Source organism: Helicoverpa zea, chromosome 22, assembly GCF_022581195.2.
Source record: "Helicoverpa zea isolate HzStark_Cry1AcR chromosome 22, ilHelZeax1.1, whole genome shotgun sequence".
NCBI classification, from domain to species: Eukaryota; Metazoa; Arthropoda; class Insecta; order Lepidoptera; family Noctuidae; genus Helicoverpa; species Helicoverpa zea.
This window is the reverse complement of record NC_061473.1, coordinates 9,205,973-9,226,190: the sequence shown is the minus strand read 5'-3', so window position 1 is coordinate 9,226,190 and position 20,218 is coordinate 9,205,973. Positions and strand designations below refer to the sequence as shown.

The 20,218-nt window shown below is 35.5% G+C and overlaps 1 protein-coding gene across 3 annotated transcripts in view; it reads right to left on the bottom strand.

Moving 5' to 3' along the window:
- LOC124641232 overlaps positions 1-20,218 on the bottom strand; it is a 217,263-nt gene that overhangs the window by 12,213 nt on the left and 184,832 nt on the right. For all 3 annotated transcript variants that reach the window (XM_047179262.1, XM_047179261.1, XM_047179263.1), the window contains 6 exons: positions 10,860-11,303; positions 7,471-7,559; positions 5,978-6,149; positions 2,386-2,531; positions 1,062-1,162; positions 359-513 (listed from right to left, as the gene is read on the bottom strand). In XM_047179262.1, coding sequence (XP_047035218.1) covers positions 359-513; positions 1,062-1,162; positions 2,386-2,531; positions 5,978-6,149; positions 7,471-7,559; positions 10,860-11,303 — 1,107 coding nt within the window. The remainder of the gene's footprint in view (positions 1-358; positions 514-1,061; positions 1,163-2,385; positions 2,532-5,977; positions 6,150-7,470; positions 7,560-10,859; positions 11,304-20,218) is intronic.

Sequence of the window (20,218 nt, the reverse complement as noted above, 5' to 3'; positions counted from 1 at the left end):
TTTGTGTTTCAGAAAGCACGTTAAATTAGTGGGCTGTCCCGGCTGCCGTTTGAACAGCTTACGAAGTCGTTACGGGTAGTCAAGTGCCAAAAAGTTTGCTGTCTGGACTAGTCAGAACAGTCATACTAAGGGGCATTGGATTGCCCAGGTAACTGAATTGAGGAGGCCAGATAGGCAGTCGCTCTTTAAATTTCAAAACACTAGAACTCAGGTGCATTCGGTTAGACTGGTAGCTGACCCCAACATTATTGGGAAAAGGCTCGGAGGATGATTTAGATGATGCATTTTTAGGGCATAGAATATAGAAGAGATAAAGAAAATAAAAAAAAAAAACATTAAAATATTTATTGTCACCTACCATCAGTACCCGACCCTAGTGTCCTGTACGCGTTGAAGGTGGCTATAAACTTGGTCTCCTCTTGAGCGTCTTTAGCCACAAACATTCTCACATACATGACATTGCCGTCCTTTGTCGTCACCGAATTGGCTACAGACCCGCAGTATTCTGCTAGACTGGAGAAAATTAATACAATTATTCATTTTAACTGGAGTAAGAGGTCCCAAGTATCGGACGATATTTCGCCGACAGTGCAGTTAAAAGTTGATCGCGAATACCATTATTTTTTTATAGGAGTCTATATACTATCAACTTGATCATTGTAATATTCTGTCTACTACCATACTGACTGATCAAACCATCATCAGCAAAAAATATGTACTACTTTACCGCGGTTTCAAGTATGTATTCAAATGTAATACCTGGTCCAAATAGAATGGCGTGATCAGGCTCAATTATTATTATCTGTTGCTTGTGCGTGTGCTTTACATTATTAATTCCATTATACTGTGTTTAAAAAGGAGGAACATCTTCGGCAGTCGCTACAGGTACTCTGAAGCCATATGATCTGACGATCTGTTTTACCAAGTAGGTTGCCGAATTAACTGGGTTGAGGCGGTCAGATAGTGAGTCACTCCATGTAAAACACTGGTACTCATCTGCTTACGATTAGACTTTAAGAGGACCTCAGCATGGTTGGGAAAAGGCTAGGCAGATGACTTACTTGGTGTCCATCTCCTGGTGAGCCGTCTCAAAGACTTGAATGATATTCTTGTTGCACTCATTCGGCTTTTCTAGAGTATAATGAGTAAAGTTAAGGTATATCTGAAACCAAAGAATAAATACTAGTTTAGTTACTAAAGAAATTTAATGAAATGGAAGTTGAATTTTGAATGTTTTTTATAGAAATGTTATTATAATGTCTTCTCGTGCTATGAAATCAGTTTAATTAAGCTGAAACTTTACACAAGGGCTTCTTGAAAAACAGTACCAGCATGTTATTTATACTTAGTGACTAACTTAACAATAAATAGCGAAAGTTAAAGGTTTTTTAACATAATATTTTTTAGACCTATCACAAGAAAATGACAATCTCATTTTTGAAAGGAGTTTCTCGCCGGTTCTTCTCCATCAAACCGAATTGGAGACCGTTCGAGAAGAACCGGCGAACTTGGAACCGTGCAGACTAACTATTACGTTTCATAAGCGCCTATAATAGGTCTAAATGACATAAAAACCTTGAACTTAAGTGCTAGGTGCACTATTGCAAGATAAACCCAAATAAAATTAGGATAAGGGCAATAGGATGATGATAATGATGACTATTCCAAGGTTAGGCATCGTTCAGACCAAACGTATTGTCGGCCGCTGACTGTGAGCCCGCGTTACGCAGTTTATTGCTTTTCCATATATATTGAAATTGTCGTTCACACCGAACCGACTATACGCTATTACGTCGTCTGTTGTCGCTGACTCTCAGTGGCCGATTATTTTACTACGCGACTATGCACGGCGGACGCGGATTGGCTACGCGGACGCAGTTGCCGAATAGCGCCGCTCCGCCGCGCCCGCACTGCCGCGCGCCTCGGCCGCAATACACTCGAGAAACAAACTTCAATGAGGACAGACGTGACACGTGACACCTCGCGATGTTCGACACCGAAAAGTTTATTGCAGAAGTACATTCTAGAAAATTTATTTGGAATGCGAATTCAGAAGAATTTAGTGATGGAAACTTACAAAGATGCGCTTGGGAAGACATAGCATCTGTTATGTATGAAGATTGGGGGGTTCAAATACTGAGCTCTTTTATGTGTAGAATAGTCAGCCGCTCAGCGTACGCATCTAGTGTGAACCTACACGAGCCTATTCTTTTGTTCACACATGTAGCGCATCGTACGCGATAGCTTATTGTCGGCTTGGTGAGTACGGGTACTGCAGATTGAGTCGACGTTCACACTGGGGCAGACAGTGAGTATACTCACAGTCAGCGGCGGACAATACGTTTGCTGTGAACAATCCCTTAAACAATATTATCAAAATATTACCTTCATATTCTCAGGAACTATAATAGTCCACATCACATCTAGCGCGTGGTTTGAGTTACTTTTACAATGAGCATCTATCTTCTTAGTGTCTATGATACCATATTTGACGTTTTCGAAAGTTTTGTAGCATGATTGTGGTATGTGATCTGAAAATATTCATAGAAGTTATTTAATGGCTTACTTTGCTATGTTATCGGGTTGCCATGGTTACTGAGATGAGACGACCACATTGAAACTTGCTCCAAGTAAAATACTGGTTCTCAACGAAACACAGAAAATGCTAGGCAGTTGATGATGGAATGTTGAAATGGCCTATTGTATGGCAATGTTCGCTAACTTAATAATTAATTATCGTGACATGAAGAAGCTTCTGTAAGGATTTCTTTTAACCTTTCCAATTTATACAGGAATGAATTTTATTCAGTGCGCAAACTTTGACAACTTATAGTTAAATAAGTTTTATAGATACGTATATTTTTATTTTGTAGTGTTTTAGTACAAAAAAGAAAAGTTATTGATATCGAAAGATGTTATTTTGTAACCGAATGTACGGTCACAGTCGCCATAGTAGGCACGGTGGCAACGCGAAACCCGTTTATTACTTATGATATATAGGTTTACTTCAGATATAATAGATGATATCAAACTAAAACGAAAACTACATGCAAAATGGAAACGTTCCAATAGCCCCGATGGTTATGACAGTTTTGCGGATCTTAGGAATTCACTAAAGCATCGTACAGCAGAAGCGTATACATAACACATGAAACGCGTAGAAAATAATATTAAAATCAACCCTCTTGAGTTCTGGCAATACGTTAACAGTTTACGTTCTAAAGGCGGTTTTGAACCTAGTACTACCTACAATGGTGAATGTTTTTCAGGACCAGCAGCTGCTGAAGCGTTTGCCAAATTTTTTGAAAGCGTATTTCTGCCCGATATTCCAGTATTAAATGCAGAATGTGTACATAGTCACGAAATTAATCTAAACAGCAATTACATAAATATTTTTCAATTTACTCTTGATGATATTGAATACGGTATAAACAAATTAAAACCTAAAAGTTCAACAGGACCGGACAGTATTCCGGCTTTTCTATTGAAGCATTTCAAAGACCAATTTTCTGTTCCCTTATGTCACATATTCAATTTATCTTTAAGAGAAGGAATATATCCCTATCACTGGAAAATCTCACGAGTTACACCAATACCTAAGACTACAAAAAAATCAGCTGTCGAAGGTTTCCGACCAATAGCCATATTGTCATCTCCGGCCAAAATATTTGAAAATGTTCTTCACAAGCTCATCTACTCGCAAGTAGAAAAAAACTTAAGCAATAACCAGCATGGTTTTAGATGCAAGAGGTCTGTCAATACCAACCTACTGACGATAACTGAGTACATATCAAAGCATCTTGATAACAAACGCCAGGTAGATGTGCTGTACTTTGATTTTTGTAAAGCCTTCGACAGGGTCAACAATGATATCTTGCTGCAGAAACTCAGCGCCATCGGGTTCTGTCCAAATTTACTCCGACTGCTAGCTGACTACCTCCGTGACCGTCAACAATTTGTAAGGTTAGGTGTTTATGATTCACGTCCATACCATACACGTTCTGGGGTCAGTCAAGGGTCAATACTCGGGCCTCTACTTTTCCTGATTATGGTCAACGACTTACCAGCTGTTACGAAATTCGCGGAGTGTCTTCTTTATGCAGATGACCTCAAGCTTTACTGCGCTATTGACTCTCTGTCGGACTGTGAAGCTATCCAAGTGACATAAATGCCATAAATGAATGGGCATTGCAGAACAAAATGGATTTTAATTTATCCAAATGCTGTGTAATGACTTTTGGTCGAATGCGACACCCAATTTACTTTGAACACACAATAAATGGCAATAAAATAACACGATCAACCACCACGAAGGACCTGGGTGTCACATTTGACCAGAAGTTAACCTTTCATGATCATATGTCTACGGTTGCCAAAGAATCTTTTAAAAGGCTAGGCTTTGTACTCCGCACCGCTCGTGACTTCAATAGCAAGCATGTTATAAAACTCTTGTACAGCGCACTTGTGCGAACCAAACTCGAAGCCAGTTCCTCTGTATGGAATCCGCATGAAGCAAAGTATGCACTCCTTTTGGAAAAAGTGTAAAAAGCATTCTTGCGTTTTCTTTACAGGCGAACCTTCGGGTATTATCCATACCTCTATCCCACCAAGTTCCTCCATGGCGAGGCGAGCACGTGACCGGGTAGGTGTTATGATTAAAATTTGCAAAGGTCTGATCGATGCATCTGATATCCATAATGAGCTGGTTCGACTGTACACACCGGATAATTACCTCCGCTGCAGAAAGCATCGTCTGCTGGACGTGCCTTCATGTCGGACCGCGTGTGTTGAACACAATAAATAAGCTTGTGGAAGCCCACCCGGACTGCGATCTTTTTGAGGACAAATTTACCCACATAATGTCTTTGTGTCTAAAATTTTGCGAAAGCTATACCATTTAATTGTTACCTACTTGGTTATTCTAAAGTTTTATTTCATTTTTATTATACAAGGTGTTGATTTGCGTTTGTGCCATAGTTCTGGAGGAGGACATAAAATACGTAAATAATCGATTGGAATCACAGTAGACGGGGAATAGCTAATATGCACTGCTTTTTTTGTCATTATAATGTCGTAGTATTTCAGAAGTAATCCAATTTTATGAATGAAATTTATGAATAATCGTTGCGTATTCTTTGTGTTTGCGTTTGTGTGAGTGCGCAGCACGGTTTTAAGGCCAGTACCACACGCGCCAAGTTTAAATAGGGCTAGATGACAGTTTTAAAAAAAATAATAAAAAAAATATTACGTACCAATTTTTTTGTTGATTTGGGTCGAGAATCATTAGCATAATTACGTCCTTGAATATGGCACTGATGCAAATCAACAGCTTGTATTTCTAATTTTAAGTTTTCTTTGCAAGCTTCTCTGATTTATGTAACTGACTTTTGAAGTCGTGTAAATCAAACAAATAAATAAAAAAATAAAAAAAAGTGATGCAGATATGTTCTGTTAATGATTCTGGACCATCAGTTTTTTTTGTGCACTGCTTAAAATTCATTTCTGTATATGTATATATGTACTTTTAAGTCTACCTCGGACACCAATGACTAATTGAACGTGAAGAAAAACAACGTTGAGAAAACTTGAACTTTAACATCTGAAATCGCCAATCTGTGAGCGAGCGTGGTGTTTAACACTCAGTTTTGCCAAGCATCGGGACAATAATAAGGCTGATGATGATGATGATGAAATCCTAATCCTAACTAATATTATAAATGTGAAAGTAACTCTGTCTCTCTGTCTTTGTCTGTCTGTCTGTCTTTTCTTCACGCCTATATTACTGAACTGATTTGTGTGAAATTTGGTACAGACATAGTTAGGAACTTGAGAAAGGACATAGAATAGTTTTTATACCTAAAAAATAAAATTTATTCCGGACATATAGCGCCATCTATTGGTCAAACCAAAAATCTGCTGAAAGTCACTATCCCACGCGAACGAAGTCGCGGGTAAAAGCTAGTCAGAAAATACTTACAACTCGGAGCAGTTTTAAATTCGACATTAATCTTAAACCCCTCATATTCTATGGTGTCATCAGAGTGGAACTTCAACCAGACGTTAGGACCTTTGGTTTTCAACGTCCTCGGGAACGCCTGGCCGCAAAACCTGCCCAGCAGGTCGGCGTAAGCATAGTAACCATCTCGAATCTGTGGACAAGGATATGCGTTGGAATAAATATTTATATACCTACCTTTATTCTCTAACTCATCATCCTCCGAGCCTTTTCCCAACTATGTTGGGGTCGGCTTCCAGTCTAACCGGATTCAGCTGAGTACCAGTGCTTTACAAGAAGCGACTGCCTATCTGACCTCCTCAACCCAGTTACCCGGGCAACCCGATACCCCTTGGTTAGACTGGTGTCAGACTTACTGGCTTCTGACTACCCGTAACGACTGCCAAGGATGTTCAATGACAGCCGGGACCTACAGTTTAACGTGCCATCCGAAACACAGTCAGTGGTGTCTAAGATATACTTAGAAAGAACATACAAATTTAGAAAAGTTGCATTGGTACTTGCCTGACCTGGGATCGAACCCGCGCCCTCTTACTTGAGAGGTTGGTCCTTTACCCACTAGGCCACCACGACCTTTTTATCTCTTTATTCTCTAACTAAAGGGTATATTTATTTATTAAGGTTAACCAACTAAGATTCATACGGACAATCTTAAATATATGAGAAACAACAGTTCTTGTATACATGCTCTCAAATTATGTTGAGGTAGGTACAATATTGGTTCAGATAAAGAAGGGTAAAAGTACGTTTTGGAAACGAGCTGCAGACTGCACGTGCCGCAGCTGCATTATTGTTTGTATGTATTTATATAAAAGCGCTTAGGATTGAAGCAGCAGTTGCACAAAACGTATCTAAAGAAAGGTATTTCTGAGAGAATGTGAACACAATACGTGACCAAAGGTTTGGCTTAATCTTTGGACAAAGAATTTGCATGGTCATTCAATCTGACACTGCAGTCTTTTGGAGACTCTCCTGGTCTCCGTCGACGGCGATGCAAAGGTATATATTTTGGTTTTTGACCACCTTCATTAACAGACTTGAATTTAAAAAAAAAAAATAGGTGCTCATTTTGAACTGAATGTAAGTTTGTGCGCTATTGTCTTACGTTGAACCAATTTTCAGCGTAGTATTTTTCAGAGAAGGATTTAGTTAGGCATAATAGAAGTTGGTTTATTTTTTTGTAAAAGTTTTTTTTATGTACCTAGGTAACTTAAGTAATTGACTGTCCCCCTTACTTATAAAATCTCTAATCACCTTCTAAGCAACATTTTAACTAACCACTACTTAATGTCTTAAGTAGTGATTAAATGTTAGTTAAGACATGCTTAAGCTACGTTTATAAGTAAGAATTTTCTTAAACAGCCCTTAAGTATTACTTATATTTAATTCACGTTTATAAGTAAGGCTGAATTTTTATAATTCAAAGATTCAAAAAGTGTATTTGTTTGGCTTACCTCTAAAAAGTCATAAGCGCATTCCGGATGATATTCTATGCGGAAAACGTCTACGAACGTGAGCACTATTACTTGGTCTATTGAAGTAGCTGAAACAAACAAGAAAAAAATTATATCCCGTTTCTATAGTAAGAAACTTAGTTTTACTGCGGTTGTAATTTGTTGATATGATGTCTTCCTAGCCGATTATCGGCTACGGCGGCTGTTCTCATGTAAGGAGATCAGCCAACTGCGCAGGACATATTATAGTGCACAAACATTTGCGCAGACACAGGTGCACTCACTATTCCTTAACTCTCATAGCCCGATGGGACGGCAATCCGACACGACCGGAGAGAGATCAGGCGCAGGACCGACATTTACGTGCTCTCCGATGCACGGGTGAATCAATCACCAACTTCCAGGCTTCGGGCTGCTTTGTGAAAGTCTTCTAAAACCCACAAAGCGATTTCGGCCCGACTCGGGAATCGAACCCGAGACCTCGTGCTCAGCAGCCACACTTGCGACAACTAGACCAACGAGGCAGTTAATTTGTTGATATAGGTAAGCTTCAAAGGATAGAATCTTCGATGTGGGCCAAAAAACAGCAACATTAAAATGGGACTGGGCTGGGCACGTCAGCCGAATGCATCCAGACAGGTGGGCCAATGTTGTTGCTCAGTGGATACCACAGGATGGCCACCGCAGACGTGGTAGGCCCCGAAAGAGATGGCGTGACGATCTGGACGCCTACAACCCTGACTGGTGGGAGCACTGTAAGGATCGAGAGGTGTGGAGACGAAATGGGGAGGCCTTTGCCCAGCAATGGGACAATAAAGATAAGAAAAAAAAAGGCTTCATAGGATAGATGTCTAAGTTACCAACTGAAAGCTAGACGAAACGTTACTTGTTGACGTGATAACGTCTTTAAAATCGTTTTAGTCGGGTGACATGTTCAGAAAATTGTGTCACACCAAAACCTCACGAGCGCGATCGCAGGTATAACGAGAGAGAGACGGACCGATCTCCCGTCTCATCTCGAGCGCTGCCAGTCATTCCGTGAAACTTGTTACGCGGAATCCTCACGAGCGGAGGCTGGCATAGCGTTCGAGTGAGTGGACCGATCTTCCGTCTCTCTCACTCTAGCGGCATACAAACGAATGGAGATTTTTACATCCGAAATTAATCATCAAAAGTGTGAATAAAACGATAGATGTAATTTAAAATTTGAAAAAATTGTTATCTTCATTAATTCCTTACTTCCCAAAAACTTATATCACCAATAAGACGTTATCACGTAAACATCTCGATCGTAAACCTACTTTACAAACAACCAATTTTTTTTTTATAGGAACCCGGGCATTAGACACCACTTCAAATGAAACCCTAACTATTTTTCATTGGAAAGTAAACATTAGAACGTCCTCATAATGTCCTGATCGTCCTTATTAGTCTTATATTTAATGCCCGATGCGTATTTATTTCAAAATACATATCAAAACCCACATTTTCGCTTGTTTCTTGAAATAACGTCAAAAAATAATACCTATTTATTTTTCATACAAGTCATAATAATTCTCTCTATCTTATTATAAAGGCAATAAATTGATTGTTCTATTGAACTAATATCATTGTGAAAATGCTATATGACAGTGATTGGAAATAATATTACAAGATCAGTAATTGATATCTATTGAGTATTACTGCATTATCTTTTGTCATAAGAAATTAATTATTTTGTTTGAGTGCAGAACTGAATTGTAGTATAAATGCGAAAGTAACTCTGTCTGTCTGTGTGTCTGTCTGTTACGATTTCACGTCTAAACCGCTGAACTGATTTTAATAAAATTTGATACAGAGATAGAGTTGACCTTGAGAAAGAACATAGGATAGTTTTTATCCCGGATAATTCTCTTGGAAACGCGATATAACCGAACTCTACGCGGGCGAAACGGCGCGGGCGGCTAGTCGTCAGATATATCCTAACTAATATTATAAATGTGAAAGTAACTCTGTCTGTCTGTCTGTCTGTCTTTTCTTCACGCCTAAAGTACTGAACCGATTTGTGTGAAATTTGGTACAGACATAGTTTGGAACTTGAGAAAGGACATAGGATAGTTTTTATTAAAAAAAAATATATAAAAATAAAAAATAAAATTTATTCCGGACATATAGCGCCATCTATTGGTCAAACCAAAAATATGCCGGAAGTCACTATTCCATGCGAGCGAAGTCGCGGGCAAAAGCTAGTCGTAATATATTGTAGATTCATGGTTTCTTATGTTTCTTGTTATGCATAATTTTCCCTTTGCATGTCTCGAAGTTACAAACATAAGTTTTTAAGTAAAATAAGCTGTTCCTTTGTACTATTTATTCTATTTATTTATTTTGTTTATTTATTTATTATAAATAAACTATTAAAAAGTTTAGTACCAGCACTCTACGGACTGAATAAGTTTGAAATACTTGATTTGAAGTTGAATAATGAAATTAACTGATTAAAGTTAATCTATTTTTGGCTACATTGGCACAACTTATGGCTAGATCATTTGAAATATTTTTTTTATTCTTTCTTTAGGGTGCGTGTAGCTGGAGCAAGTTAACATGCGCAAGTGACAAGAGCACGCGGGTGGGTATTTTGCTTTGGTACATGCGCGAGTCGCTTGACGCGCACGTTTTTAAAATGCATGTAACCTGCGCATGTGCCTCAACATGCGCAAGCTACTTACACCTTATATTAGCTAGCATCCTTACTTTCTCAAAAATGACAAATCTTTAATTCATAACCACTCGCCAAAATTCTGGTTCTCATTTACAAACCCGACCACTATATCCAGTAGGCTTAAGTCAGTCACCGCAGTGGTATGTGGCACAATGAGTGAAGGGTTAAGCCCCATGGAGACGAACGTATATTATGTGCCGTGGACATGCATGGGGTTAGATGGGTAATTAATATGTGGGAAGGGAATATTAGGCTGAGTGGGATAGTTTGTATTGGTGAAGTGTATGGAAATTATGGAATTGCTTTATTTAGTTGTTATCTATTCAATATGTTTCGATTGCAATGCGTTTTAACGTGGTTACATCGCCTTCACATTAGTGGACTTTACGCATACCAACGCTCGTATTTCTTAACTCTGTATGCACGAACAAAAATGTAAGCACTTTTTGCGACTTTGTCATTTCGATATTTTAATATGTGGAGTCATTTCGCAAAGTATAGGCACATTATATATACAATTAAGACTTTTTGAAACTTTTTTTGGAGCTATTGCGACGTGGTCAAATCCTGGATACGTAATTACCTTTGCTATTTTGGTAACTGTCAAACCATATACTCATTATCCTCTTCAATTAAATAGCGGGGACTTTTCTTCAATTAAAGACTAATAAAATAAAGAGCAACTTACCATTAATTTTTGTAACACAATCAGTGTTATTATAATAGTAATTAGAACCAGTATTCTTAGAGTGCGGATGAGTGATAAACTTCTCTTTATCATCATACTGAAATGATTCACATCTTGGGTCCTTATCTTCTCTTCTCATTCTACTCTTTACATCAACTCTACTTTCATCAAAATGTCTCATTTCTTCTACTCTATTACCCATCATTTCTCTTATAAAACTTCTATGTAGTTCTAAATTCCTTTCTTGTAATTCATCACCTTCAAATATATCGTCGAAATTATTATTATTAGCCCTAACCTCGTCTAGGTTTTCGTTGTAATTAATTTTATGACTTAGTTTATTGGTCCAATTATTTTTTATATTTATATCATAGTCTGAGTCGGCCATTTTTGGTCTGTTGTCATAATCAGCTGTTTCCGAAGTGACGCCGAAGATTGAGCAAACTGAAACAAAAGAGAAAATACGTTAGTATTCAAATTAGGAATGCTTTTGTTTTCTGTGAGTTTCAATAATGTAGCTGTCTGCAGATTGGCTTATTAGAGATAGAATTTTAAGATGATATATCAGTGATATGTAATTAATATCTCTAGTAAGAGATTGAAAGGTGTTTGAACTTCACAGTATGGGAGGACTTAATTTGGTGTGTATTTGGTTTCAGAACGAATAATTGATTCGGAATGCGGAATGTTTACTTTTTATTTAAAAAATAATATACTTGAATAGATCCCTATTATCTATGTAAAACTGCAGTCAGTATAAAAGGTAGACTGGTAGGGAACGCCTAAGACGTTATATCCGCCATTGTACTATATGTGCAAGAAGTATTAAATAAATAAATATAAATATTATAGCCCCTAGACTAGACCAATATTCCAGAATTCCTTTTCATTTCTTCAAACAATAAAATACACAAAACTCAAACTTTTGCCAAACCCATTTACTTCATATTTATACATATAGAATAAATATTTAAGCCTATTATAATCCTTTATATCGTTGACTTACAAAGGCATCATCCCTTGAGATGGATATAATCCTTTTTAGCATTTGAGGGTTGAATTTATTCCGTTGACGTGTGTTAAAAATACATTATAAATCGGTCGTGTATTGTAAGAGAAAAGGACTTTGAAGAAAATGGGTTTTAAGGCACTTTATTCTTAGAAAAGACTTATTTTTATCTTATCATTGAGAATAATATATTAGCTCTATATTAAGAACTCGCATATCTTTTTAGATCATTGTCAATTTTTAGTATATTTATTACGAAATAGATATCCAATGAGATACATACAATGTCATACTTTACTTTACTGTGAGAAAATTATAAAAAGGAAATCTTTTTTTATACCATATTCATTTTTTTTTTATGATCAATATTTTAGAATACAAATCTTACTTCAGTATGACATATTACCGAAATTAATGTGGTTAACTTATTTAATTTGACAGTTTATGTACGGTGTACACTTGATGAGATAGGTAAACAGAAAAATTTAACAATCAAGTCATTGTAGACACAGTTTATTTCTTAAGAAATAACCTAACACTGTATGTTTTCCATACGTAATAATATAAAATAAAAATAAAGTAGTAGACCAGGGGGATATAAAAGAACACACCTTATAAAAACTACAGGCCAAAAAAAATATGACCAAATTGAAAATATAAACTAGCGTAGGTAAATGCAAAATATAGTCAGCTCGCAAATAGTCTCATTTAAATAGAGCCAGTAAAATGAAGAGATATTCATAGCTTTACAAAATTTAAAAATAATACACGTAATAAATTATTATTTTACCATTCGTCCAAGCGTTGGCTGAATTTAAAATTAACTTTTCCACTTTTCCTAACGAGTGGTAGATTTTGAATTAAAAATTAAAAATTGTGCTTGGAAACTAGTTTAATTTTAAATGTTTGCGGATTAAAAGTGGTAATTTGAAGCCTGCTATGTCAGCAGATTTTGTCATTTATGCCTGATTGCATAAACTGCCAACTTATTAAAATTATGGCTTAATAAAGATGTTTTGCCATAATAGTATTCACAGAATCACATAAATACCCATAATACTCATAAATTCATATTTAAATGTTTTGACCTGTTTTAAGAAACAAATAATTTTCAAATGTTAATAATAGTCCACAAGTAATTTGAATATTTCAAAAAAGTAAAGGGCACTTAAAATTTACGAACAAAATATTACCCAAATAAAGTTATCCAATCTCTCTTTATACTTAACTAAATTTTATTACAAGCAAAAACTTAGCCTTAATTTTGTCTACCAATTCAAAAAATCCTTTAGGAGTTTCTAAAGATTCAGTGTAACAAATTTTTCAGCGCCAAGCAGTGACAGTTAGTTGAAAATGAGCAATGAATAAATTAGTGTTGACCTCAGGGCGCGCCCCGCGGGACATGTAGCACTAGGGAGGGGACACGCCCGGGATTAAGCGCGGTAATTTTAATTTTGCGGAGTTATTTTTTCATTTATTTCAGTCTTTTTTTTGGGTACATAAACATTAGTAGCTTAGAGTAAGCTTGTGCTTATTTTAGGCTTATAGGGAAATGAATTAAAATAATTTTCCTTGTTTGGGTTTATTTTTGGGTTCTGTTTGCCATGACAGATTACTTTCGGTTCAAATATATCAGACATTTCCTTATGCGGGAATTACGATCACCATAATAACATAGACATACCTATACACCGTGACTTTTTAGTCGTCTTACAACGGCAGCCCACTTCATGTATCCAATGACTAGCAAAAATTCATATAAAAAAAACAACCGACCAATATTATCCACCAAAATAATAAAAACCGTAAAAAAATATTTTACCGTATTTTACCGCTTACATTCCCCTCACTAGTCATGACATCAAACGTCGCGCTTTTCACAGAGCACATCACTAGCGTATACTCTAGTTACATCATTACCTACAATGTTGATCGTACGGTTTTATATGACGCGTTTATTATACTAATATAAGCCTGCGGCGTTACTTGCTTTGTGAGGTAAAATGTCTTTCAATAAAATTTAAAATTTAGCTTACCAGGACCCGACATTTAAATTATTTATTGATTTTGTATCTTTTTCTGGCAAAAACGAATTATCATCGGCCTAGCCTTGCCCAAACTGTGTTGGGGTCGGCTTCCAGTCTAACTGGGTGTAACTGAGTATTAAAAGAGGTGTTTTAAAAGGAGCTAATAAAATAATTACTGAACTAGTCAAGCTGTTTACGCGTGATGCCGTGACAATAAAAAAAAATGAGAATTAAGTTACTCCTTCCTACTTCAGCTGTGTGCCAATAAGTCACATCAAAATCGATCCAGTCACTTTAGAGATTAGCCGTAGCAAACACACATTCTTATTTTATTTATTTTCATGTGTTATGTATAGACATAGATAATATTAAGTAGAAAACCCGGTCAACCATTACCGTCAGGTTCACATACAAAACATCCCATAAAATTTGTACTATAAATAGTTTTGCCCGCCAAAATTCACCCTCATCTGTATTTTCCCTTCAAGCAAAAAAAAAAATACACAGTGAACTGAAAAAAAACACGGCTGTCTTTTACGGTTCATGAAATATAATACTGATAGACAGACGAATGGTCAGACATGGGACTTACAATGGTGGTCCCTTTTTCACTTTCGACCTTATTTATTTTCATACTTTATGGACACAATGTAAAATGACGGATAACAACTATTATGTGACTGGCGTACTGAGGAAACTATGTAAGTCGCGTATTGGGATAAAAAGTACCTAGCATATTTTATGTGTAATTTGTATGTGTAAGCCATATTATTGCTACAATTCATCAACAATGTTTAAATATTCCAATTAAGATATCGGTAAGATCGATAGTAATATGAAGATAATCAGCCTTACTACAAAAACTTAAACATATGTCTGTTGAACTCTTGTCTAAAAAAACCTTATTTAAAGGACTGATTTAGACAAGTGTTCAACAGGCGTTTAAAAGTTTTTTTTTGGTACGACTTAATGTGTTTAATATTAAGATCTCGATGTACCATAAATACAGAAATAACTTACTGTTATATTCTAAAAACCGTTCAGTTCTACAGTTAAATATTTAAAGCGTGATGAGGAACAAAAATTTGAAAAACTTTCACACTTATGATATTAGTAGAAATTATTAACTAGCGCTTTTTGGACTGAGTGATGGAGTAGGAAAACTAAAAGTATCAGATGACAAATAAAATAAAATAACTGAATAGTTTCATTGGTACTTGGAATCGAACCCACACACATTTACTTGTTAGGTAGTCCTTAACCGCTAGGCCACTATGACTTTAAACTACACTATTTATAATCTCTATATTAACAGCTACACCAAAATATATCCTTTAAGGGTAAACTAACCTAAAACAGTCCCCATTCAAATCTTTATTGAATACAATGAAAAGGAATTATCTAAGTATGTTAAACAGTCGCTTAAAGATGCGAGGGAAGCCGCGGGAAATAGCCTGAATTCTTATATGATACTAAGATAATTATGAAGATCACATGGGCCTTTATCCTGATAATCTATAAGCCCAAAAGGGTACGTTGAAATACCCGAGAAGGGATTATTTTTATCTGACATACGAAAGTACAGTCGGTGTCAGAAGTAGAAGGATTTTGTATTTTTTTAGATTACGTGCCTACATGTATTTTTTATTTATTATTTAATACAATATGGAAGATTTAGAGTACCCGCATACTACAGACTTTCAGTTGGCCGATAGTGCGTTTCGATTCATAAATCAATAAGAAGATAAATAGCCTAAAACCTACACACGTAACTTAAAATAGATCAGGTATAAGCCGGTATCAAACCAACTCAAAACTTTGATTGGAAAGGACCATGGGCAAAAATGTATGAAGCCTGGGCTCACCCACCAACAGAGATGAGACCACTTTGAATATACTTGTAAAGCACTAAATATAAAGATTTAAACTCATTTTTGCGAAGAAGCCATGGGGTTATTTTGCTATAAATATTTTTCTCCGACCATAAATAAACTAATATTCTGCAAAAAGTAGTGCTGTTATGGCAGTGTAGGTTTTGTTATTGAACACCTTTAACTAGTTTTAATTCCAGGTTTAATGTATACATAAAAAATAAAACAGCTGCTAACAGTTAAAATTATTTTTGTTAACATTTCAATCAATAATAATGTCGTCTAAATATCCTGCCTGTAGATTAAATTGTGAGTGCCTGCCTAACCCTAGATACCATATTATTGAAATGATATGAGCACAACTTCCTGCTGAGCGTCTACCTGTTAGACACGAGCAGTAATACTGAGCGATGGCATCTTGACCCATTTCGTTTCTGTTAACCAGAATGTATACCCACGTAATATGTAAACCTATTTAGGTGCATATCTTTTTTTTGCCATGGAATTAAAGGTAGTGCCCATAGTAACAATTTTAGTACAAACAAAAACCTTCACAACGGCATATGCTATAACTCTGTTGGACAATGAGCCTAATTTGACTCATGGTCCTTTGGAAGCAAGACTTTTTTTTTTTCATGTTTGACAACCATGGGGTCAACTGTCAGGGCGACTGTTTAGTTTGCGGTGTGCACTACTCCTATATAAAAACTTAACAAAAGAAAAAAACTATGTTAACTGGCATTATGCTTTAATAAAAAAATAAATAAAAAACTATCCAAAACTTTGTGTAAATCAGCTGATTGATAGCACCAATAGATCAACCATTTTCATGTTTTAGTTTATGCAGATGTAGAATAAATAAAAAACAGCCCACTTCTGATTTCAGTACGAATGAAACACACAATAGGCATGATGACAAATTTTTAAATTCCTTTGTATGATGTAGGTATACGTCTATTTTATATGAAAAATTATTAATTTTAAGAAAATGCGAAGTTTTTTTTATCAAATAATTGCATTTTTCTCTGTCCACTTTGAATCCGGCGCGAAAACGCTTGTCAGTGTCATGTCGTCACTTGTGACGTCACGACTGAAATTATAAGACGCAAGTAAACAACGCTCGTGCAATAATTAAGTTTTTTGTGTTATTAAATATGAATTCGAAAGGGCATAGGAGTTGTGGGGTCCCCCAGTGTAAGAACACATCCAAAACAACTCCTGATAAGTTATTTGTGTACGTTCCTCACAATAAAAAAATACGAAACAAGTGGCTTAAACTTGCAAGGCGAGATTCAAAAGCAATATTGCCCAGGGTACAACTTTATTTTTGTGAAGATCACTTTGATGTAAGTTATTACATAGTTCTAAAGATTCTAGCATAGTTTATAATGTAAATAACTATTTCGAGGTTAGGTTTCATCTCTCATTGTTTTTTAATTAAACTAGTATACTTACATGGAAGTTTTAACATTTCTAAATTCAGCTGAACAAAAATCTTTATTTGATGCCAAAAACTTTCCCAGCATTATGATATCAATTCTAGGCAAATTAGCGCTGTTTGCCTTGATAAATCCGGGCTCCATAACTCGTGTTATAAACAATTAATTAATTAAAAACAAAGATCGCAGTGGAAGTTCACAATAACGAAATGTGACGTTCGCGCGCTTTCGCGCCAGTTGTTTTGAGAGATGACGTCACGAGCTCTGATTGGTGTTCAAGATATCATGGCGGATTGCCTTATTTCGTAATTTTATTTTATAAAAATACATATTAATCACATTATTAATAAAGAAAACAATGCGCGTTTTATATTCCAAGCTTCAAGTTTAATTTAATAAATATATTATTTTAATGATTTTTGATTTCTGTCATCATGCCTATTCTGAGAATTCCAATTTATGTTACATTTGGCGAGCGGAAAACATTACTTTGTGTCGTTATGGAAGTACATATTTCTCGGAAAACGAAAATTTCACGAATATACGACGTTTATAGTATCAGTGAGAAATTCTCTCGACGGAATTGTAAGATTTGTATATCTTTTAATTGATAAGTGTTTTGAAATAATTAAGAAATCACAATTTTTTGTCATACAAGCTAATAGCTAATAATTGGAAGAAAATATAATAAAATAGTTCTTTTTTTTCATTTCCTAAAATTAATTGAGCAATTTTTTTTCTGTGTCGTTGGACTATTTCTTTAAACCTATTTTAGTGCATGCAAATTTTTCATAATTTTCTTTTAAAATCTAAAAAATTAAAAGCTCAATACAAAATAATGTATGTATAGCCGTTGCCCGCGGTTTTACTAGCGTCCCGTAAAAACTACTGCCCGTACCGGGAAAAAATATAGCCTATATATTTTATTCGCAGATAATGCAGCTTTCTAATGATGACTGCATTTTTGAAATCCGTCCAGTAGTTTTTGAGTTTATCCATTAAAAACAAAAAAAAAGTTTTTCCTTTTTATAATATTAGTAAGTATAGTAAAAAAAAATGTGTTTTAGCTTTTCCTACCGACTGTACGTAACAAGGCTGTAACAATCTCTCAGGCCCATAACCTTTATTTTAATCGGTCATTCCATAAACGCTATGGGCTTCGCTCACTACATATTTTGTGGTATTTAAGTCTTATGGCCCATTACTTTTGCGAAGGGTTTTTACGAAGGAAAAGGGACATTTTCTTAGTTAATCCTTACTTACTGTAGTAAATTCGGATAGCCTAATATCTGTGAACGGTGACTAGGAGTCTTAGCTGGGTTTATGAGATGGGTTACTAAAGACAGATGTATTTAAAGAAAAGGAATTTATTTACTCTAGCCGATTTCCCTCGGTTTCACCCACATCCCAGGGAACTATACTGCTTGTAACGGGACAAAATATAGCTTTTGTTACTCGGGAAGAATGTAGCTTTCCAAAAATGAAAGAATTTTCGAATCAGTTCAATAGTTAAGATATGTTTATTTGCTTAAAACATATCTTATCTTAGTTAGTTTAGGAGCCTTTTCGATACAGAGTAAAAACATTTCTCTTTATTAGTAGGTACATAGATTAAAAATAAACTACTTAATATATGATTAATGAATTACAACAAGTCAATAAAAAAACATTAGCTTCCACCACCAGCAAAAAAACGGATTAAAACGTATAATGGTCCTCCTCGATAAATAGGCTCTCTAAAACTGAAATAATTTTTCAAATGGGCCAGATACCCAGTTCTTGACTAGAGCATAAAAGTGAACAAACTCTTCACATTATGCTTTATAATTTCAGTATTGATAAAGATAGACTACTTACGTCATTAAAACGAAACCTTCTTTTTACGAAATCGGTTAAAAACAATAGCATACTTTTATACCGTCTATCATTCAGACTTAATTTTGCAATCTAGTACGAAGGTAGTCTTTTTCTCTTCGTAATAGATCTAAAGCTGTAAAGTTGCTATCCTCTAAGAAGTCCTGAAACTTCTTTTTTCCTTGTAATAAACCCATTGACATTCCAGGATAATTGTGTCTTTAAACTATCGGAAATCCTCTTTGCACTGGCGATATTCACTTCAATATTGAGGGAACAAAGACATTACATTTTGCTGATATTTGGCATTTTCCACTATCCCACCCTACAGACTAACGGCCAGTTTTTTCATCAAAAGTAAAAGTCAAAGTAATGTCTAAAGTAAAAGTAACGGTCAAATTCGTTTTTTCAAGGCTAAAGTGACAGCAAAACTAATAGAAAAAACGAATGTGATCGTTAATTTTACTTTAGACATTACTTTGACTTTTACTTTTGATGAAGAAACTGTCTGTTAATCGTGGACCGATAATTCGCGTTCTTGAAACGTTAAACTTTATTTTGAACGTAATCGTACCTATATACAATCAAACTTCCTAGTCGATCAGATACTGGAATATTATTTTTTTGGTAGGAAATCATCAAAATTATCCCCCTGTGGGTTCAGCATGAGAGGGAAATAAATATGATGTTGAAAAACGATTTTCATAGTATAAATTCTACTAGTATTACGCTAACAATGTAAAAGCTTTCATGTTTGTTATTTCTTATCGCTCACAATTCATTTAGTTACGTTTATAAGTCATCATCATCCTCCGAGATTTCTTCAATTAAGTTAAGTTTAAGTATGGTCAAATTATAAATTCACAATTAATTTTCAGTACATACCTAATTCTTACTATTTTGTGCTCCTATGTTACCAGTCTCACAAACAGATTTAAAACATATCTATAGGTAAAGTAATTTTAACAAGAACATAGTTTAAAGTGCCTGATATGTATCAGAATCGTACACTTGAGTGCGCTAAATTGCACCTCCCAACTCCCTTCTCTTCGAGGTAACAATTTGAAATAGTTTAGAAACCTGGCTGTTTCACTATGAAATTCAAGATGTGTTCGCACTGAAGTTTTGAACCTGAATAAGGTAGATTTCACTGTAACAA